This window comes from Rhododendron vialii, chromosome 2a (assembly GCF_030253575.1).
Source record: "Rhododendron vialii isolate Sample 1 chromosome 2a, ASM3025357v1".
NCBI lineage: Eukaryota > Viridiplantae > Streptophyta > Magnoliopsida > Ericales > Ericaceae > Rhododendron > Rhododendron vialii.
In genome coordinates, this window is record NC_080558.1 from 2,984,507 (window position 1) to 3,007,419 (window position 22,913).

At 37.8% G+C, this 22,913-nt stretch overlaps 5 protein-coding genes across 5 annotated transcripts; 2 read left to right on the top strand and 3 right to left on the bottom strand.

The window, feature by feature from the left end:
• Positions 1 to 7,056: 7,056 nt before the first annotated feature.
• On the bottom strand, positions 7,057 to 9,524 carry LOC131309678 (early light-induced protein 1, chloroplastic-like). Its single transcript, XM_058336281.1, has 3 exons — positions 9,256 to 9,524; positions 8,196 to 8,246; positions 7,057 to 7,530 (listed from the first exon to the last, which is right to left on the bottom strand). Exons 1-3 carry the CDS (start codon positions 9,403 to 9,405, stop codon positions 7,186 to 7,188), a joined length of 546 nt encoding a protein of 181 aa, XP_058192264.1. The 5' UTR covers positions 9,406 to 9,524; the 3' UTR covers positions 7,057 to 7,185.
• Positions 9,525 to 11,896: 2,372 nt separating this feature from the next.
• LOC131316969 (uncharacterized) lies at positions 11,897 to 12,430 on the top strand. The gene has a single exon (XM_058346551.1). It carries the CDS (start codon positions 11,897 to 11,899, stop codon positions 12,428 to 12,430), a length of 534 nt encoding a protein of 177 aa, XP_058202534.1.
• A 25-nt stretch (positions 12,431 to 12,455) lies between these two features.
• On the top strand, positions 12,456 to 14,044 carry LOC131316125 (uncharacterized). The gene is made up of 2 exons (XM_058345404.1): positions 12,456 to 13,858; positions 13,911 to 14,044. The coding sequence occupies exon 1, from the start codon at positions 12,462 to 12,464 to the stop codon at positions 13,770 to 13,772; it is 1,311 nt and encodes a 436-aa protein (XP_058201387.1). The 5' UTR covers positions 12,456 to 12,461; the 3' UTR covers positions 13,773 to 13,858; positions 13,911 to 14,044.
• Positions 14,045 to 16,492: 2,448 nt separating this feature from the next.
• Positions 16,493 to 20,010, bottom strand: LOC131316970 (early light-induced protein 1, chloroplastic-like). Its single transcript, XM_058346552.1, has 5 exons — positions 19,971 to 20,010; positions 19,078 to 19,220; positions 16,962 to 17,036; positions 16,713 to 16,837; positions 16,493 to 16,625 (listed from the first exon to the last, which is right to left on the bottom strand). Exons 1-5 carry the CDS (start codon positions 20,008 to 20,010, stop codon positions 16,493 to 16,495), a joined length of 516 nt encoding a protein of 171 aa, XP_058202535.1.
• A 1,073-nt stretch (positions 20,011 to 21,083) lies between these two features.
• LOC131316791 (early light-induced protein 1, chloroplastic-like) lies at positions 21,084 to 22,255 on the bottom strand. The gene is made up of 3 exons (XM_058346242.1): positions 21,970 to 22,255; positions 21,667 to 21,756; positions 21,084 to 21,583 (listed from the first exon to the last, which is right to left on the bottom strand). Exons 1-3 carry the CDS (start codon positions 22,114 to 22,116, stop codon positions 21,128 to 21,130), a joined length of 693 nt encoding a protein of 230 aa, XP_058202225.1. The 5' UTR covers positions 22,117 to 22,255; the 3' UTR covers positions 21,084 to 21,127.
• Positions 22,256 to 22,913: the final 658 nt, after the last annotated feature.

Here is a 22,913-nt window from a genome sequence, read left to right on the forward strand (position 1 = left end):
ACATTTTTCCACAAAATTATGTTCATAACTAACATTTTATTATCTCAAACTTCCACAAAAGTTCATAACTAACAGATACTCCTTCCGTCCCTTTTTTTGTGTCCAGTATTCCATTTTGGGTTGTCCCTTAATAAGTGTCCATTTTGTAAAGTTAGGGGGGTAAAAGTTTGTGTATTGTCTATTTTGTCCCTAAAAGTAGATTTTATTTTGAAAAGTTAGTGAGTAAAAGTGTAATAATGATGGATAAGTAGGGAAAGTGGAGGAAAAAGTTGATGTGAAAGGTGTAATGATAATGTCTTTTTAATAAGTTGGAGTTACGAAGCAGGACACTTAAAAAGGAACGGAGGGAGTAGCATTTTAGTAATCTATATGGAAACAGCTATTTTTTCGTGTTTAAGGGAACCCAAAAAACAAGAACCAAAATCTGTAATCTTTTTCTTTCTTCTCTTAAAGATTTTGGACAAACACCTGGTATGTAGGCATACCTATAACAGGAGGAGGGATTGGTCATTAGTTGGTTTAAGCAAGGATAGGAAAGAAATTTGGCATGGCTTGTGTTGGGATTGGATTATAAATACCAAATGTGAGACGGTATTGTGTATACCTGCTAAAGACCACCTTAATTGGTAGTCTGTTGGACTAAGACCCAACCCATTTTGGGTTATCAAACAAGGTATTGACAGTTTATTGGGATTGGTAGTCCAATCCTAAAGGCTAATACCCTTATCAAACGGAACCTCAAATCCTAAATACCAAAACGAACAAGTTATATATGTTACTGCTGATTTGCCAATTCGAAGAGGTAAAATATTGCATGTTATTTGGTTGGAAAGTGAAGAATTCCCACTACATCGAAATTTTTTCCCAATGAGGCAATAGGTAATTCAAAGTCATCCAATTACCCAACTGTTGTTTGCATTCGATGTTGTATCCATATTTCTGGTCACGGGTTCGAGTCACAAAAACAATCTCTCTACTTGTAGAGGACGTAGGAAACTTACCCTCTTCCTTGTAAAAAAAAACATATATAACCCCCTCTAAAGAAGATGTTGGAAACTTTTCCTTTCTTGGGCCCTTTCAGTTGTGTTTGTTTCTTGGCTCACCACATTTGGTTTGAGCGTATGAATAAGCATATATTCTCTTCCAGTTTTGGAGTACTTCAGATTTGCTTCTCAGGTATCGGTTGCTTGACCTGCGCACCGAAATTTAATTAGTGCATATAGGACTTCTTGTTCCCAGATTTTCTAGCTTCCGCGGTTGATACAGAGTATCAAAGTCTGTGTTTCTGAAGCTAGAAGTCTTTTCTTGAATTAGTAAGCTTCTTGTAATTACAATCAAGAACTATATATAAGACCTAATTGTAATTCCTACTAAGAATGATTAATTTTGAGGATTTGGAAATCGACCTAATTAACAGAAATTCAACTTCCTACACATCAGGCCTTCAAGGTCTGACTTCTTCACGCAAAATTGTAATCGTGGTGTTTTGAGTCAATCTCTATTATAAAACACAAGGGTGTGGGGACAAGTTGTTACAACGGCTTAGATTTGTTTGATCTAAGGGTTGATATGTGTTGGGAGTTTGTCCGATGCATCGACCCGCCACTGCGTGCTCAAGGCCCAATTTTATGAGGGAGTAACGGCAAAGAGTCCACCACATTACTTGGGCCCAATATACATTGAATGACCCATATCCACTTAAAAGGCTAAGCCTTATAAGTGGTGAGTCATCCAATTGTATATTAAAGTCCAACTCTTTTTCTGTTTATCCGATGTGGGACTCAACGTTCACACATGTTCTAACAAATCTCCCCCTCATGTGTGAACCGACCATTGGGCCTTAACCTCTCTCTGCATCCAAGCTCCCCCTTGATTCTGATCTATAACTCTCAACCCTATCTCCCGAACTGGGCTTATTCTGCACCCACTCAATCGATTCAGAGTTATCTCAATTGAGAGCCAACGTGCCTAGTCACCGGCACCATGCTCCCCGACGAGAACTCCATTGAGAGCCAATGTGCTCATTCACCAACACCATGCTCCCCGACGAGTCAACTCCATCGACAATGAGCCATCCAATACAGCACTCCAACATCGAGCCACCTTGCTTCATCGAGAGTCACCTTTTTGGACTTTATATCGCTCCACGAGTGTCTTCTATGCAAACCCATTCAATGGTGCGCTGAGAGTTTTCCCATAGATCGTCAACCTGGCTCTGATACCATTTGTTGGGAGTTTGTCCGATGCATCGACCCGCCACTGCGTGCTCAAGGCCCAATTTTATGAGGGAGTAACGGCAAAGAGTCCACCACATTACTTGGGCCCAATATACATTGAATGACCCATATCCACTTAAAAGGCTAAGCCTTATAAGTGGTGAGTCATCCAATTGTATATTAAAGTCCAACTCTTTTTCTGTTTATCCGATGTGGGACTCAACGTTCACACATGTTCTAACAAATCATTTGTTGGAGATATGCCTTGAATTTGGGATGGTCGAAAAGATATTTGACTTCCTAAAAGATTTGTTTCCTTGTTGGTTTAAACTTTGGGTGCAAGGAATTTTGTTTGGGCAAGTATTGATTTTAGGAAGGACTCTATGGCTATAAATATAGCCTTATTCTCTTTATTAGGTTTTGGACTTCTTGAGTGAATCCCTTTGGAGAGGCCCCCAAGGGGTCTCATGTTGAAGATTAGATATTAGGGTTTTGGTTTATGCTCTATTGGGTTCCACCTAGGGTTTTAGTATCCCTATCGGGTTCCGCCAGAGATTTGTCCCTAGATATCTGTAATTGAATGCTTCAACGAGAGTTACGGGTATAGCCGGCTCTGTGTGTTATCTCCCCGTTTATAGTGGATCCTCTTGCTCTTCTCCCGTGGACGTACCCAGTTTGGGGAACCACGTAAATCTTGTGTTCTTGATTTTCGCTTGTTGTTTTGTTTATATTCTCAATTTCGTTTTCGACACAACAAACTGGTATCGGAGCTCTGGGTTTTCAATTCGAGGCTTTTGTTTTCCGCTATGGACTGTGCAATTGGTGATCGTTTCAATGGCGACTTGTTACAAAGTTGAGAAGTTTGTTCAACAAGGATTATTCAAGGGTTTTTTGTTGGAGGAGATGTATAAAGTTTGTCAAGAGTTTGAGGAGGAGACTATATTTATCGGTATACTTGTTCGGTACGTAACTCCGTGGTGGAGTCGGTAATTAACTCTGTGTGGAGTTTGAGCAGATCTTCGTGTGTATCCGGGAGGGATGCGTTGGGTGGGAGGTGCCCGTTGGAAGATAGATGCTCAATTTGGAGGCATGTGCGGCTGGGTTTCCTAAGTCGCGTTTACAAGGTCAAGCAGGTGTGCTTGAGCCTTGCTCGTTTATGCCATTAGTGATTGCCCCATGGGAGGCTTTTGGAGAGATGAGCGATTGAAGGAGAGGATTGCCTATAGTGTTGAGTTCGAGGGAATTCAAGTCAAGGTGGAGATTTGTTGGAGATATGCCTTGAATTTGGGATGGTCGAAAAGATATTTGACTTCCTAAAAGATTTGTTTCCTTGTTGGTTTAAACTTTGGGTGCAAGGAATTTTGTTTGGGCAAGTATTGATTTTAGGAAGGACTCTATGGCTATAAATATAGCCTTATTCTCTTTATTAGGTTTTGGACTTCTTGAGTGAATCCCTTTGGAGAGGCCCCCAAGGGGTCTCATGTTGAAGATTAGATATTAGGGTTTTGGTTTATGCTCTATTGGGTTCCACCTAGGGTTTTAGTATCCCTATCGGGTTCCGCCAGAGATTTGTCCCTAGATATCTGTAATTGAATGCTTCAACGAGAGTTACGGGTATAGCCGGCTCTGTGTGTTATCTCCCCGTTTATAGTGGATCCTCTTGCTCTTCTCCCGTGGACGTACCCAGTTTGGGGAACCACGTAAATCTTGTGTTCTTGATTTTCGCTTGTTGTTTTGTTTATATTCTCAATTTCGTTTTCGACACAACTACCAATTTGTTGTGCCGAACACGAAATTGAGAATATAATAAATCAACAAGCGATAAACAAGAACACAAGGATATACGTGGTTCCGTTCAAGCACAAAGCAAGAACGTACTCCACGGGGAAAAGAGCAAGAGGATTCACTATAAACGGGGAGAGAAACAAAGAGCCGGCTATACCCGTAACTCTAATTGAAGCACCAAACAGATATCTAGGGACAAATCTCTGGTGGAACCCAAAAGGGAGACACAAACCCTTGGTGGAACCCTAAGAGCATAAACAAAACCCTAATATCTAAGCCCTTGAACAAAAGACCATAACCCTAGGAACCCCCAAGGTCCCTATTTATAGGAAAACACTAAATAAACCTAAACCAAATAGGAAAAGGAATCCTAGTCAATTTAGGAATTCTAGTCAATTTCCAACAAATCTCCACCTTGACTTGAATTCCATCGAATTCAACACTATAGGCAATCCTCTCCTTTAATCCAACTCTTTTAAGAAAGTGCCCACAATCTTTCAAATATTTCACAAAAATGCCATCTCTTTTTTTACTCAGCTTCTGTTGTTGGCATGATATAAAAAAAAAAAATTCCAACTCCTGTCGTTTGGATTCCCCCCCCCTCTCGCTCTCTCTCTCTCTCTCTCTCTCTCTCCTATCATCTACAAATTCCGTCAGAAGTTAGGCCAACAAACATTCATTTTGATTATCAAAAAAAAAAGAAACATTTCTTTGGGATTTTTTATATATTCCAGCGAAGCTGGTTGAAGAAAGTTGCGTGAAAAGCTGGGCCAAGAAAGCTAATGTAATGGATCTAACAAAGAAACCATTTTTTGAAAGCCGTGTGAAACATTCATTCGGGATTTTTTTGGGGAAGTTTTTGGTGCCTGTTTCTTTCTAGGGAGCAAGTAGTGTTTAAATTTCAATTTAACTACTGTTCCGAGTGGAATTTGTGCATGTTCTAAATGTTCAAAAAATTTGGGTGATTTTTTTGGTGTGGGTGGGTAGGTGTGGTTAAATGTTACACATAATCGAGTTTTGTTATTTTGACTCCTCTTGACGTTCCGTTTTGAATGATAGTTTAGTAGTATAGTCCGCGTCCAGGTCCATATGTTTTTAGACCCTTCTTTTTCTCCCTTCCTTTTTCAATTATCATCGGGTTGCCCGTGTCTGCATGAGTAGAAATTGATGTAATTCTTGGCAGAAATTGAATTTCAGAATAGTAATTCTATGGGTACATAATTTTCAGCACATTGAGCCAATTCCGATTGGGGTGGGTAGTGCCGTAGGCACGGGCAAGCACTATGCCTCCGGTGATCGCTTACACTTAGGTATTTCAAGCCTAAGTTCTTTGTAACTTTTTTTGATAGCCAGTTTTTTTCTCGCGGTCTGAACTAATTTTTTTTTACTCTTTATATGGTTAGTTTATGGTGTTTGATAACTATTAGTGATTAAAGTTATATTGAGGTTTTTGATTTCTGGGTTCTAATATGTTCTTTTTTTTTTTCTGCAAATGAGTTTAATAGATGCGGTAGGGGATCCATAGTAATACTATTTTAACTTTTTTACTCGGTATTTATTGGGATTCCATAAGCAAATTGATAATTTTTTGTAACTAACTTAAAAGTTTAATTGGGGGAGTACTGTAAGCATGTGTAATTCTCTTTCGTGCCACTAAGAAAAAGATTACATACTACACACTAATAAATTGATTTAGTGATTGAACCACTAGCTAGCAAGTGCCATAGGTACGTGCAATTCCAACCGGAGCGCGTAGTGCCGTAGGCACGGGTAAGCACTAGTTCAGTGTACAATATAAGAAGATACTTGTTTTGGCTTTTAGTTGAATCTAACTGGCCTCTATGTGATTAGGCTTGCTCGGAGAAATTGCAGTGACAATGCTTTCTAAACATAGTTTAAATGAAGTATTAAACCTCCCACTTTTTTGATTCTTTTTTTTTGGATAAAACGATTGTTTTAATGCATGGCATCTCACATGAGGTGGGTCTCGGATATGCGTATGGTATCATCTCATTTGAGAGAGCGTTGTAAATAACCGGATATCTGGAACTCACCTCATGTGAGATGGCCGCGAAGAATTACTCTTGCCCGAAAAAAGTACTCTTGACTGTGAAGAATTACTCTTGGCCGAAAAAAATATTTTTGGACGTGAAGAATTACTATTGGCCGCAAAGAATTACCTCTGACCGTAAAGAATTACCCTTGTTCGAAAAAAATACTCTTGGCCGCGAAGAATTACTATGGGCCGCAAAGAATTACCTCTGGCTGAGAAGAATTACTCTTTGCCGAAAAAATTACTCTTGGCCGCAAAAAAAATACTCCTGGCCGCAAAGAATTACTCTTGTTTGTGTTTCCGGAACGTTTTCTTGTGTAAATGTGTGTGTTCGGATTCAAAATTAGAATCCGTTGGAATTAACGTTTGAGGGAGAGAGATATAGCCTTAAATCACAGTAATCGTTTTTGACTGGTAACTGTTAGAAAAGTAAAGAAAAAATTCAAAATTAAGGAATCTGAATCAGATTAAGAAACATCAATTTTAGTTTTTCTTTCATCCTTCTTCCAAATATCATTCTTTTCCAAATACATTTCTAATCTTACTATCCGCAAATTTCAGCCATAGAAAAAATATGTACGAAATCGAGAGTCCAAAATATTGAGAATTCAAAAACTGCTACTCCATATTATATAGATTCAATGGAGTATAATTTTTTAAGTTTCTTCATTTTTTCCTGATCTAATTAATCAATGTTACTTACATCTTTATTGTAGAAACTCTATACCTTGGGGAGACCAATATCATCGAATTTGCCTTTAGGCTGCATTCTTTTTAACTTAACTTGTTTATTTGTTTGTTGGATTTGTGTGATATCAAACAGCTGTCTTATTTGTCTAAAATGCGTCTTATTTAAATATTTTTAACAACGGTCCATATTTTTAAACTTTTTCGATTCGTCTCGTCGGGACAAACAATTAATCCGATTAATCCCAAAAATTACGATGAAAAGCAAAACGAAAAATTACGAAAAAAAGAAAAATAAAAGGAAGACAACCTTGGTTCGTCAAAAAGCAGCAACGTATATATATTTCATCCAAATATTAGTAGCATCACTACAACTTTACTTTTTTATTTTTGGGTCAAACTACAAGTGTGACACCATCTTGATAATTTCCATCTAAACACGACCTACACAAGGGCCCCACCCTTGATAAACTCGGTGAGGGCCAATGCAACCAAACCCAGCATAGCAAATCTCCCGTTCCACATCTCAGCATCGGAGCTCCAGAACGGCTTTGACTTTGACTCCACACTCACTCCGCTGGACAGTGGGATCAGAGACGCTACGGACAGCACACCGGTGATCAGCAGGAACCATGGGATCCCACCGTTGGATATTTGGGCAAACACATCCTCGCCCTTGGATAGCTCCACGGCAATCGCCGCAACGAAGCCAACCATGGCGAGCCTGCCGTTGATTCTCTCCGGTCCCGGCCCGCTGAATGCTAACAGGTCGAAGAAATCGGTCTTGGCCTGTCATGGTTGGGAGTGCAATGTTTAGTTTTAACCGTCGAAAATATTTGATGTAACAACTAAATTAATTAGTACCTCCATCTCATTTATTTTCTCACTTGTTAACTTTCTTCCGTCCTAAAATGTTTGTTCATTTAAAAAAGTTAAAAGAACAAATCATTATGATTCTAGTTCAACCTTTCTCTTTTGAATTGGCGTGACAGCTTTAACTTAAATCGGAAGGCATTTTTTTGAAACTTGAAAAGTGTAATGATTATATAGTCTCGTAATAAATGGGTTTTCGTAAATAAAAATAAGCAAATTAGAACGGGAGGAATACTCTTATTGCACCACAAAGAGAGTAAACAATTCTGATTAATTAGTTTTAAGGGCCTAGGAGGTCTTAATTTTTAGTGACAAGATCTATCATACTTTTTTCTGATTTTCACTCCTTTTCCCCAATATTTTGAACCCTTCATTGTTTTCTCTGACATAATGACAAAATTTAGGAAGTATAACAAAAAATTTAAATAAATATATTTCAACAAGAAAAGCAGAAGGTAAGCCAAAACTGTGAGAAACATCGTAACAAGATTATAGGATAAATCCCAAATCAGCAAATTATAAGCATTAAGAAAAAAGAAAATGATTAAGCTATGTCACCGTAATGACTTCGTAAAGTATACCTTAGCCACCGTAGCCTTTACGGGAGATCCACCTTCCTCTTTCTGACCATCCTGCCACATCAAAAAGTCAAATAATAATTAAGCTATGTCCCCAAAATCATTGGATTAATCACGGATCATCATACCTCTTATGATCTACGGTCACATAAGTGGCGAAGTCGGAGTTTTAAACCCAGGGTTGTCGATTTTAAAAAAGTTCTTTCATTCAAAAAATAAACCCAACTTATCATGTAACTTTTGTAGGAGTATCATATTGGATATGACGTCGTTTCGTTATTTGGACAATAATTGCAATGCTCAAGTGTGATTATTCCCATCTATGAAAAAATTGAAGCTTTTTTTACATGATATTGTAGAATAATCTTAATTTTTTCTAGATCAAATCAAAGTTATTTTAGAATTTTGAAGATTTATATTTTAATTGTACTGCATAAAATATTACTCTCACCGTCTTTTTTAGATGTCAGTTTGAAAAATACGCAATTTTAAGAGTCAACTTTCACCTCCGCTTCACACATTTTTTTTATCAACTTTTCTTTCCACTTTACATTTTTCATATCAATTTTTATCACTACTTCCTAAAATTATCCTTTACTTTATGCTTTTCATATCGTATTTTACCTACACTCTCTAAAATTATCTTCCACTTTACCTATTAAGTTTTTAAAGCGTACACTTATTTTAGAACAGTTCAAAATAGAATATTGAACATTTAAATACGGGCAGAGGGAATAGTTAAAGTCTAAAATTGTAGAGTGGCTGGGCCTCTCGAGCCTCTACACAACTTCTTTGGGTCACATTAACCCGAAAGACCTATCTCTGCAATCTCCACCGATTTGGCAAAATGAATATGAACAAAAAAACATTTAAAGAGCTTGTGCTCCCAAGAGATTGAAATTCAATCCCGCGAGCATCAAGGCCCAATATTTCAAACTGTGGGGATACCGGAGATTTATATGTTCTCTCGCCTCAGGTTCCTCGAATTATTTATTGCTCTGCAAACTGGTCTGGACATTTAATTATCAAATCAAAAAGAAAGTAAAAAACGTAAAAGACCTACCTTAGCCATGCAACGCACAAGCATGCCGGAATTTCTCCCCTGCCTCGGCAAATAGCAGCCGCGAGGAATCGTCGGACTCAAACCCGCCCCCTTCGCGACACCGGTCACCGGGCTCACCAGAATGGACTGCATGACTGAGGAAGTTGCCATTTGAGGGTGTATAGTAGGGGATAGAGAATTAGAAGCTAGCTTCAAAAGGAGTATATATTGGTTATATATGATCGAAAGAACTTGTCAGTGCTGCTTCAAGTTTGAGTTGTGAAGAAGTAAATGTGGAGATACATACATATATAGTGCAAGGAAGGAGAGAGAGAGAGAGAGAGAGAGAGAGAGAGAGGGAGGGAACAAGGTGGTGGATATTTTGAGAGTCCACGTCATCGAGTTTAGGATCCCAAAAAGGTCACTGGATCACGTGGGTTCACATTCGGCCACATGTGGTGGGGTGGGTTGACGTGGTTTGTATATTATCGGGGAATTAATTCACGAAGGCCATGGATTGTAGTACTAGTGCACTATTAGGAGAAATTTTTCGGTGCGGGGTGGATATATGGTATTCGCTCGGAATATTTGGACCAAATACACTTTTGCATAGCTTAAATGGAAACTCTCTCTCCTCTTATTTCATCCTTTTCTCTCTCATTTTTTTTTCTGCAAATTTGAGCTGTCCAAAAATACAATAAACAGCTCGGATGCGCCGAGCAAACACTACGTGCAACTACCCATTCTGGACCGAAAAATTTTCCGTACTTCTAGGGTTTTGGTTTTATGTGGATGTTGGAGGTAGGCAATGCCACGTTTTGCCAAGTACTAGTAATAGTAAGAGTTTCATACGTAAGTCGGTAAGTGCTGTAACATCGTGATCCCGACCATCATACTGCTGTCGCCCGTTGCACCGACGGTAATACCAGCTACTTCTAGGATTTTGGTTTTGCAAAAACTGTATACAAAAAATTTTGCATACAAAACACTAAATTAGGGCTTTGTTTGGTTGTGAGTTTAGTTTTGGTAGTGGGTGGAGAGAGAAATAGAGTAATAATTGGAAAGAGATAAGAAAGTAATAATTAGAGAAATATGGTAATGATTGAATAAAGAAATATGGTAATGATTGAAATCTAAACTAACACTAAAAATGAAATGGCAACCGAACACTACCTATATTTACTTTACTTGAAGACTTATCGAGCCTAATTTATTTTATTTTGTTGAGTTGTATGATCTATTTACTCACAATTTTCAGTAAACTTTCATTTACTTTGGCATGACTGACTGATTTAGTGCCAACAATAGAAAAAATATATCAAATCATACACAAAAATATACAAAATTTTAGTGTATTTTTTGAACTTAAAGAGTTCACTTGAACCCCCTCAAACCCTAGTGGAGGTGCCCCTGAGTAGCACTGGATTCCTTGGGGATGTTGTACTACATAATGATATTTGTAGTGGTACCATTTAGTGCCAAAATATCGTCTTTTTTTTCAACAAAAGATATTAATTAATTTTCATAAATGGTAAAAAAATTAAAAGAACCAAGGGTATACCAACAAAAGCCACCTGTGACCGAGGAAAGCAAGCCGGCAACCAAAACACCATAAAATCTAACAAAACAGCCCCATAAATCGATTTAAAAAGTCGAGACACCTATCTGGCCAAAAACCAAAAACAAACCCCTAGCCAAAACCAAATTAAGTTTATTCATCATTTATACTAACATATGAACGTGGAATGAACACATTTATGAAGCATCATATGGCGTTGTATCAAGAGCATTCAATTAATGTTCCACTTTCAATAAATAAATAAATAAAAATTTGTTCCAAGAAACAAGAAAGTATTGGACGTCGCTAGCTATTATGACTTAACACATTCATAAGTGTGTGGGCTTTTCCTTCAATCGTACATAGAATCCACACAATTTTTTGAGAGGAGAGAGCATTGCCCTTAAAACATAGAATAATTAATCTGTCCATAGAATGCATTGTTGTGTGTGAGTTAAAATGGCAGGTTTAGCTCCTCTTCCTACTTTATCCAACCACAGTCGTATACTTAGAATCATCTGAATCATGTACTATCTTATATACCCCGGTAAGAATAATATTGTCGGTAAAAGATAAATTTGATTGGACGATATATATCGATAAGCTCGCGACCAAGTTGTAATTTTTTTTATGTAAAATGAACGGTTAAAATAGAAAATATATTTTTATTGTGCATTTTACAAAATGAAATACCACTTGTTCAAAATCTACTACATATTTCCTCTGGTTATCCTCAATGGTTGTTGTTAGTAGCATACCCATACAAAAAATAAACTTGATTGGATGTCGATAGGAGTATCAAAAATTGAATTTTACTTTGTAAAATGGATAGTTTATCTTTATTATTATTGACAGAAATCAGATTGTCCATTTATAAACTAAAATTCAAATTTTGATATATCTATCGATTTTTGATTAAGCTGATTTTTTGCATAAGGACAAAACAAATTTCGAATCTGGCTCTGCTGCAGTATTCTTGGTTTTGTGTGGGTTCCTCTGCGTTCAAGCTTTGAGACTGCTGTTGCTAGTTTAGTTTCATTAGTTTTCTGTTCGGCTGCTTTTTGGATGCTTTAGCCCACATTTCTAATCTCCCTGGGTTCAGAGATGGCTGGTTTATTTACCGTGTATGTCGATAATCTCCCCAAATCAATGGATGTTGGGTGGCTTCGCCAACTATTCACTCCATTTGGGCGTGTGGAGGATATCTTTATGCCGAGTAAGAGGAGCTCTTCTTTCAACACTAAATTTGGTTTCGTTAGATTTAAGAGAAGGGAGGAGGCCATTAATGCGATTGAGGATCTTGATGGAGTTGTGATAAGAAATTTTGCTATTGTCGTGCAATTTGCAAAGTATTCGAAAGATAAACCTATTGCCTCTCAGAAGTATTTTGATGGGGTTAAGAAATTTATTTCGGCCCCTTCTCATCATAGGTTGCATCCTAAACCCATTGAGTTTCAGAGCATTCAAAGAGTTTCTAATAGTTCTTCCTATGCTAATATTCTTAAAGAGGGCTCTAGTGGTAGGCTGAAATTGGTGGAAGCTAAGGAAGTGGGATTGGGTTGGTTGCAAAAGAGCGCAGTGGATAAATTGATTAATTTTTGTTATGTGAATACGCTTCAAGATCGATCTTTTCATTAGCAATGGTATTTGGGATGCTCAGATTCGTCATATGGGTGGGCTCAATGTTTTAATTTCTTTCGATTCTCTTGAAACGTTGAACGAATTTCTCAAAGACGAATCGAAGGTGTTAGCAAAGTGGTTCTCTTCTGTTCATGCATGGGATAATCAAAAGATCCCTCCTTCAAGGTGTGTATGGATCTCTTGTTATGGTGTTCCTCTTAATGCTTGGTGCTCTTCTACCTTTATTGAAATTGGAAAGCTATGGGGTGATGTGATTAAGCTTGATGAGCTAACGGAGAAATTCATTGCTTTCGATAAAGGGCGTATGTTTATCATAACGGATTATCTTGATTGCATTAATGAGGTTGTGCATATTAAGATCAATGGTGTGATCTTCCCGGTCAAAGTCATTGAAGATCCCATGGCAGAAACTTCTTGGGAAAAGCGTGTGTTTACTTCGATTAAGATCAAGAAGGGGAAAGATAAAGAGGAGAAAGAGATCGTAGTTGAGACAGATCCGGGGGATGATGAATCGCTCGACTTCGATGTAGACAAAGCTGAGTTGGAAAATGAAATGGAAATTGTGGAGGAGATGGCAGAAACAAATATGGAAGCTGAAAAGGCTATTGGGACAGAAGAGAGTGCCTTACAACTTATTAATGTAAACATGCAAGGATGTATTGATAAGGCAGCTAATTCTTCTTCGAGGGTTGAGACATCAGCTTGGGGAAGTGGAAGGGTCATGGATAGTATGCGAGAGATGGCAGCAAATAACACAACTCTCAATATTAATTTGGACCCTCTAACTTTTGTAAGGCTGAATAAGTGCATTCAGATTCCAAGAGCAAGCCTTAGTAATTTGGCTGATAATCAAGACAGTTGGGTGAAGGATTCAGTTAAGGAAAATCCAGTATTTGCTGAAGTTTTAAGAGGGGAAAATGATGATGATGAAAATATTCCTGAACAACATATTGAAGCATGCCGAACTGAAAATGATCCTTTTTCTGCTCCAATCAAAGCTGCCATTAATGGAGTAAAAGGAAAGAAGAAGAGGAAGACAATTGATGATATTTTGGGATTTACAAGGGGCAACTCCTTCAATAACAAGAGTAGGAATAACAAACCAAAGTGTGCGGTTTATAGATCTGCCGTTGCAGCTCTAGCTCTCTCTGCATCTATCTCTTCAGATGGAGTTATTAACAGAAATAGAATAATTTTGGACGAAGCTCAAGCAATTTGGACCTGCAATAAGATCATGGGGTTGGGGTACGATGGTGAGGAGGATGAAGTCATAAGCAAATTTGCAAATTTGGTAGCTGAAGACCTGGACAGAGCTGACATAGTGACAGGACAGGCCTAGTCTTCTAATTCATTAAGTTTTTGGTAGTTGCCGCCTTTGAAGCTGCAGGTTGGTTTTCTTTAGCTTGCTTTTCGAGTTGGGGCTTGGTGGGGTGTGTCTTAGGTTTTGGGTGGGGAGGTGTCTTGTCTTGAGTGGGAGGTGGGGGTGTTTTTGTTTGTGGGTGTTTGGGGTGTATTCCTGTGGTTTTGATGCTGTTTCGTTGGGTCCTTTTGGGGGTGGCCCCGTTGGGCGTTGTTTGGATTGATTTCTTATCAATCTTTAGAGCTTGATTAGCATGCTCTCTTATTTGTTCTTCTTTATTTATATAATATCCCTTTTTTGCCGTTCAAAAAAAAAAAACAAAAAAATTAAAAAAACGCAAAAAAATTTGGACAAGGACAACCGCAAAAAATTGTGTTGCATAAGTTAATCACTAACATGAACGGAGTCGAGTCCAGTATCCCGAAATATCAAGACCAAGATCCCATGTCCGACCCCAATCCGGACAAGGGCACATCTCAACTGTTAATTTGCGAGATCGATGGCCCATAGTCCAGTGGACCACTATCGCAACTTGTCAATCTACAAGCAAAATGAAGTTTTGGTACTTGAAGCAACCTTCTTGAACCCGACGAACTTCTACGTGCCAATGCTGACACGCATCCCCCTCGAGCTTTTTCAACAATCTCTCCCCCCTTTGAGTCCCTTTTTGCCTCTCCACGTTTTGCTCTCTTGTGGGTAAAGAAAAAAGCAAAGAAAAAAACCCAACAAAGCAAAAGTAATGCCTATTTTGGATCTGAATGCTCTCGTGATGTTACACTCAGTTTGTTTCTACCGGATTGGTATTATGGGCCAATGTAATATTGGGCTCATTCAATTTCCATTCAATGTAATTTTTTCTCTTTTTTCTTTTTTTTTAGCTTTCTTTCGGTACATCTTTCTCTATGGTCCGTTTGGGATTTTGCCTCGATGTACTCTTTGTCGAGTTTTAATAAGATTTTGTTCCCTATCCAAAAAAAAAAATATATGTATATCTATCAGTATTTGATTGGAAACATGTTTTTTTCTCACAATTTACGTACGAGATGAATGATTTAAATCATGATTTAATAAGATGTATGTTGCAAACATGTTTTTCTTTATGAATTAATTACATGATAAATGGTTTGAATCATGACTATGAGATGAATTCACGAAATGAGAGTTTTTTCGGTATAAAGGGTTGAAATTCATCGGTTACTTGTTTACAGATTTATTTAAACAAATTACAACATACTGTACTTGCATTTTTTTTAAAGATAAATGTTATCAGTTCTCTCTCTACTAAGATCCAATCCATCTTATACGCCAATGGAACAACCTTCATACACGCTTACCAAGTACCAGCGGAATTGGGGGTGCCTGTTGTCTGCGGGGACAACATGCGTGTTGTTCCTCATCCGAGCCATCCGTGCTTAGCAACAGACGGTTCAGATTTCATCTTGGTGAACGGTTGAGATCTGTTCGGTTGAGATGAAATATGAGCCGTCCGTTGTCGAGAGCGGACAGCTCGGATGAGTGACAACACACATGTTGTCTCTTGTGAACAACATGCATCCCGGGTTCCTTACGTAGTACATCTTATACGCCAAGTATCAAAGTACAATTTTGAAGATAGCTTTTTGTAACTTGTACATCTTATACGCCATGTATCCAATAGCTTGCATTCAAGCTATCCATACACATTCTATATATGGGAAAAAAAAGGAAGACTTAGTAAAAAATCTTTCATATTTATATTTTTTGAGCTTAATGACAAACACCTATTGCAATCAAACATTACGAAAAATGTGCCTAAAATCCTATAGTACCTTATGAAAGTGCCTAAAACCTTAGGGTACCCTATGAAAGTGCTAAAACATGAGACTGTCCTCTGCATATTAACTCGCCCCAACTCCAATATCTATTACAAATTTCTTTTCATAAGTTAAAGGAAAATGCTAACCTCCGCCCATTAGATGTAGGATAATGGGTAAAAAGTGTATTGATATCCGAAAAAAATATATTCGAACTTGTTTGTCATTACGTACTTATTATCTTCCGCCTAGTGGGTGGAGGTTTGCAACACCGTGAACAACTAAACATGATAAGAAAAACTAAACGTGTTGGATGTATCCTTTTTTTTCTTTTTCTCTTTCTTTTGGTTCTCTCTATGTTTCTTGTTTCTCTCTTGTATATAGAGTTTGGCTAGCTCGATGTACCATTCGTCGAGTTCTAATAAAATTATGTTGCCTATCAAAAACAAAACACTAAACATGATAAAAATCGCAGTCTCTATTGAATTTTTGTTATTGTTGGTGCTTTTGTTTGTTCCATTTTTCGCAAGCTCTCAATACTATGGGAATTCATTTTGAAAAGTTAGTGAGTAAATGATGATGGGTAATTAGGAAAAGTGGAGAAAAAAATTAATGTGAAAGGTATAATGATGATATTTTTTTAATAAGTTGGAGTTACGAAACAAAACACTTAAAATAAGACGGAAGGAGTATCAAGAATCACTCTTGAACATGATGTAAGTTTTCCATTACTCGAGTCCTTTCAATTGCGTTCTCTATGCCGAAAATTCCAGTGCTAAGGTGTTTTTCGACCGTTGAATTAAAAACATAAAAAAAAGAAAGATCCCACAATCCAACGGCCGAAAAACCCTTCGGCATAAGAATTTTCGGAACAGAAGAGGTCCAACCCCATACAAATTAGACCACCTACACAAGGGCTCCACCTTTAACATACTCGGTGAGGGCCAAAGCAACCAAACCCAGCATAGGAACTCTCCCATTCCACATCTCAGCATCGGAGCTCATGAACCCCTTCGACTTCGACTCCACGCTCACTCCGCTGAATAGAGGGATTATGGACGCTACAGATAACAACACGGTTGTGTACAGAAACCACGGGATCCCACCGTTGGATATCTATGCAAACACATCCTCGCCCTTGAATAGCTCCACGGCTATTGCCGTCAGGAAGCCTGTCATGGCTAGCCTGCCGTTGATCCTCTCCGGTGCCGGCCCACTGAATGCTAGCACGTCTAAGGAATCGGTGCTGACCTGTCATGGTTAATTAAGGAAATGTCTTAGAATTCACTTTTTAATTACCTTCAAATATTTATCCCTCGAATATGTAAATAAAAATCATGACAATATTGCTACAACAACGGCTGGTTTAATGTACCTTGGCCTTAGGAGGAGGGGGTGACGATGGCGATGGAGTGGCGACGGGTCCCACTTCCTCCTTCTGACCATCCTGCTGTATCAAACAATCAAACGGTGATTACACAATCATAGTATGAAGTCACAGGGTCTTATTCGTTTGGGGGATTCATAATTCTTAGCATGGTTTTCAATAATTTTTCTCTCTATATCTCTTCGTATTCATTACTTTTAAAAATCTTACTCAAAATCCACAATGAACAGGGTCTAAAACATCAATCAATGAGTTTCGAGTTACCTCGGCCATGTAGCGCACGACCACGCTAGAATTCCTCTGTTGGCCATTTCAACTGTTGGATTATGTGATTTTTTATTTGGGTAAATTTCACTTACCTCCCCTGAGGTTTCTGACAATTACGACACCTCCCCTCACGTTTCAAAAATTGCACTTACCTCCCTTCTGCTTTACTTGTCGGCTGCAGATTCCCCCAGCCGTTAGTCAACTGTCACTAAAGGTGACGGAAAATAGTGAGGTCAGCCAAAAGTGAAGATTCATTTCCCATTTTGCCCTCATCTCTTGTCTTTAGCCTTTTATACCCTCTTTTTCATTCCAAAAAATGCAATAAACATATACCAAAACACCATATGTTGATGATATATGTTCAATGAATATCAACAATAGAAAATACATGTTCAACATTTTGGGCTAGCCAAAAGTGATTTTTTTTTGTTGTCTTTTCTAATTTTTTTTAATTTTAATTATGGGAAAAAAAATTATTACTTCTTTTAGTATCTCTACATAAGAGGAATCTATGAAGTAGAAAAATATGGACCAATTTGAAAATTTTAATTTAATACCAAATAAATAAAATAAACAAGATAAATCAACTTATTTTAATTATTTTGGGTTTTTTTTTTCTAAACTTTGAAAAATATGGTCCATGGTGTTTTAATTTTTTTATTCTACTCATTGAGACAAACCTAAAAATAAGAATGGGTGGTTCTAAGATACGTGGTGGTTGTTAATTATTCTACTCAAAGTTTAAAAAGGTTCACTAATGACGAGAAAAAAACCAAGAAAAATAGGATTCATAGATTTGTAATAAGTGAATGGGTGGTTTTAAGATACGTGGTGGTTGTTAATTATTATTCAACTACTTATTTGATTTTTTAGTTTCAGGCTACACATAAACATGTATAAATCTTTGGCATTTAAGTGAAATTAAGCTTAGTTTGGCATGAACGAACATTTATTTCTTTGTGTTTTAAGGAAAAAAAAACTTCCTTGTATTCTCAACTTGTATAAATATAAATAAGTCTCCAAAAATAACCCAACATAACTCTTTTAAACCCACCTTAAAAGCTCTGCGTAAGTATGTTAACTTTTTTGAGCCAACGAAAAAACAAAAAGAATATTTGGCATCTCAAATTAATTTTTGCTACAAAAACAAAAAAAAAACTACTAAACAAGTTTTTTAACTCTATAACTTCTTCTTCTTCTTTTTTGGATTTTTTAGTTGTTAGGGAACTTTTACTATCTTTGGTTCAATTTTATACTTGTCCCTCGAATGATTAAAGAAATTGGTAAAGAATTAGACAAGAATAAATGAAAATAAAAAGTTTCAAAATTTTAATTTTTGAGATTCCATATAGAGCAGAGGTGACTGATCAAATGTTGAGGTGATTAGGTTTATTTTTTTGAGTTATTTATTTAGTCAAATAGACAAAAGTATAAGAAAATTTGAGAAGGGGTAAAAAAGTAAAAGCCCAACTTCGGTTAGGAAAAGTTACCCGACAACTCTGACAGGGGAGGTAAGTGCAATTTCAGAAACGTGAGGGGAGGTGTCTGTCATTGTCAGAAACCTCAGGGGAGGTAAGTGAAATTTACCCTTTTTATTTTTATGTTTTAAATCGAACAAAAAAAAAATTTCTTGTCACAGAAGCACGTAAATTTTCGACACAAAAAATCTTGTCTCAAAAACGTGGCTTGTGCATTAACGGGAATTCAAATTTGTGGTTGTAAAGACCATGCGGTTTTGGTTTTACGTGGAGGTTGGAGGTGGGCAATGCCACGTTTTACCAAGCACAATTGGATACGTACGTACGTAATTGCTGTAAAATCATGATCGCGACCTAACCGGTGATACTGCTGTCGGCCGTTGAAACATCAGAAGCTCACTGGATTCCTCGCGAACGTTGTGACCCAAATGGCACGACTCATTCTCCGCTGATCCAGAATGTTCTACTATAGTACTCCTACTCTGGTTATTGTAGTCTTTCCCTATAATGAATATTAATCTGGGATGAATACATTTTCGAAAAACATTTGTTAATTGTTTTTTAAATAACCGGATGTCTAGGCCAATTCGCATACACCTCGCCTAATTTCCAAAACTTTAAGTTAATGATTGGGCAATTAAACCCTCTAATGTCTCCCAAGGTTTGGAATATTGTTTGAATTTTGTGAAATTTGAATATACGACCTCATGAAAGATATATAATCATTTATTGTTTTCACATATCCATCTGGCCAGACCCATTTAATAATTGTTCAAAGATACCAGAGATTATTTGATGCTGCCAAGCATGACTCAACGTATTCATAAGGGTGTGTGGGCTTCACCTTCTTAGTGTGCGTGTGAATCCCATACAATTTTATGAAAGGAATGAGTATTGTCCCTAGAGATTTCATTGTTGTATGTGAGTTTAATGTGGGTGGGTTCATCTCCTTTTCATACTTTATTTCACCATACTCTTTAGGATATTATCTTACGAGTTCATTCAAGTGCAACATTTTAATCCAAATCATTTTTTTTTTTTTGGCCAAAGTTTAGGATAGATTTTATTAATCTCTCTCACAACATCTTTGGCCACAATATGCGTGTGCCGCTGAATTGCCAATCATTTACCTTACATACCCCTTCAAGAAAAATGTCTGTAACAAGATAAATTTGATAGAATATTGATAATTAAGCCCGCGACAAGTTGTATTTTATTATGCAAACTTAAATAGTTGTAAAATTTTGAATACATTTCTTGGCATTTGTCAGAATCAAATACAACTTGTTCATCTATCTATCAATATCCGATTTACAACCATTTTTTGCTTGTAAGTTATGAGCTGAACGATTTGAAGCATAGGTTGATTGTATATATTGGAAACCTGTTTTTTTTTTTTTTTCGGGGGAGTGATTTTGGCGCTCCCATTTTCTCTAACAACACCCCCTTATGTGTCTCTGTTAGGTGATGGAGATGGACAAAAAAAGGGAGTGCTGTTAGAAAAAAAAAAAAAAAAAAAGGGTGCCGAAATCACTTCCCTTTTTTCCTTGGTAGAAGTTAAGAGATAAACAGTTGAATTATGACCGTGGACTGAATTCACGATATAAGAGTTTGAACAGTAAAAATGGATGGAGTATGAAGAGGTGGACAAATTTGATACTGTAGTAGTCATGCATGTTCTAGGCTTATTGATGTTTTTTATTGTATGATATTTTACTAATTTTGCAAAAATATAAATTGCGTTGATTAAAAGTAATAATTAATTTGAAGTTTAAAGTCTCTTTTTTGTCAAACAGATAGTCATCCTCTTTATGCTCTATATTTTGAGGATCAAAACCCATCCTCTCATGCAGTGAAAGTTAGTTGCCAAAAAGACTCTAAAATATTCTGCCCAAAGAATTTGCATTTTGCCGATCTAAAATAAAATTGAAATGACTTTAAAAAGTTTTGAGTTTTGTATTAGAGTTTTGTTTTTCAAGGTTCTTCACTTGTTTTTTTCGAATTGATCGAAGCTACTTCAATATTAATGTACAATAATGTTATTTCTTTTACTCCCTCCGTCCGGATTAAATTGTTCCTAGTTCTATTCTAGCCGGCTAAAAAACGGGTTATATCTTTGAATCCGTAATGAATTTTATATCGAATATGGATATTGTTTGATAGATTTTGATTAGTTCTATAATATAAAGTTTTCGAAATCACGTAAAACATTATAAATTGAAAGATATAATCGATTGAAAAATGGAACAAACTCCAAAAAATGACTATTAAATCCGGACGGAGGGAGTAATTCATACGTGACACGAATTATTACTCTAATCAATCGGGAAAAAAGTAGAAATTATGCACAATTTAGACACGAGTGTCATCCTAAATTTTAGTGCATTTAAAAGCCGCAATGATACATTATCAAAACATTACTAATGACGACATCTTTACAAAATTTAACATATTTTTTGTGGGTCCAACTACAAATGTGACACCATTTTGATAATTCTGAATTTCCATCCAAACAGGACCTACAATTAGGGCCCCACCCTTGACAAACTCGGTGAAGGCCAATGCAACCAAACCCAGCATAGCAAATCTTCCGTTCCACATCTCAGCATCGGAGCTCCAGAACGGCTTCGACTTCGACTCCACGGTCACTCCACTGAACAAAGGGATCAGAGACGCTGCGGACAGCACACCGGTGGTCAGCAGGAACCACGGGATCCCGCCGTTGGATATCTGGGCGAACAGGTCCTCGCCCTTGGATAGTTCCACGGCGATCGCAGCCACGAAGCCGATCATGGCGAGCCTGCCGTTGATTCTCTCCGGCGCCGGACCGCTGAATGCGAACACGTCGGAGAAATCGGTGCTGACCTGTCATGGTTAATGAAATGTTTTTAGAAAGCCTACAAGTACAAAAACACAGGGAATTCTGAACAATGGCTGGTTAAATATACCTTAGCCTTCGGGGGAGGTGGAGGAATCGGCAGGGGTGACGGAGTTGATGGAGTGGCCGTGGGTGCCGCTTGCTCCTTCTGATCACCATCCTGCTATGTCATACAATCAAATTGGTGATCTCGGGTTGGCAGTTTTATTTAGAATTTGATGTCATCATTCTTTATTTTTTTTAATCATTGTAATAATTTTAAGGATTAATAAAAAAAAAAAGTGCCGTCCAAAATAAAAATAAATAAAACAATCAATTGGTGAACATGCAATCTCGTGACTTAATAATAGAAATGCAGACCAGTTTGACAAACCTCGGCCGTGCAGCGCACTGCAATGCTAGAACTCCTCCTCTGATGGGGCATACGGCAGTAAGGGCTCAACCGATTCGAACCCAACCCTTTCGCGACGCTCACCACCGGGCTCACCAGGATGGACTGCATCACCGATGAAGTGGCCATTTGAAGTTTTATTAACAAGGGAAGAAATCGGAGGATTTTCGAAAGGTAATGTGAAAGAAACTTATCACTTCAGTGCTACAAGTTTGAGTTGATGAGAGAAAACAAATAAAGGTCGAGATAGTTATATAGTGGAGTGGGTGCTTCTCCTGTAGTGCATCATGCAGAGCAGATTTAGACCGTTCATTTTGACAATTATTAGTTTAGATAAGTTTATTAATTATTACAAGTTAAAAAAACATACTTGAATCATCGATTGTCGAGATGAACGACTCAGATCTATTCTACAGAATGCACTACAAAAAGCACCTTGCAGGATCCGTGAAGGGAGAGACAACAAATTGGTGGATATTTTGAGGGCCACGTCAACGAGCTTGGACCCCAAAAGGACGTTGGGTCACGTGGGTTCTCATTTGGCCACATATGGTGAGGTGGGTCGACGTGGTTTTAAGGTTCACCGTGAGTTCAAGTTTGTGGCTGTGAGGCCATGGATAGTACTAGGGTTTTTGGTTTGGGGGAAGGTTGGTATGGTGGTGGGCACGGCCACGTTTTTCCAAAGCGGAGTTCGATACGTAATATTAAGTGCTGTAACATCGTGATCACGACCTAACCCCATTGATACTGCTGTCGCCCGTTGCAGCGTCAGTGCTCGTGGGACTGGATTCCTCGTGAACGTTGTTGTAACCCCAAATGCACGATATTATTCCGCTCTAGTGTGATCCAGAAAGTTCCATTGTACCATAGCGCTGCTACTCTCACCGCACCAATCACTGCGCATGCCAGACAGTGCCGTTGTGGCA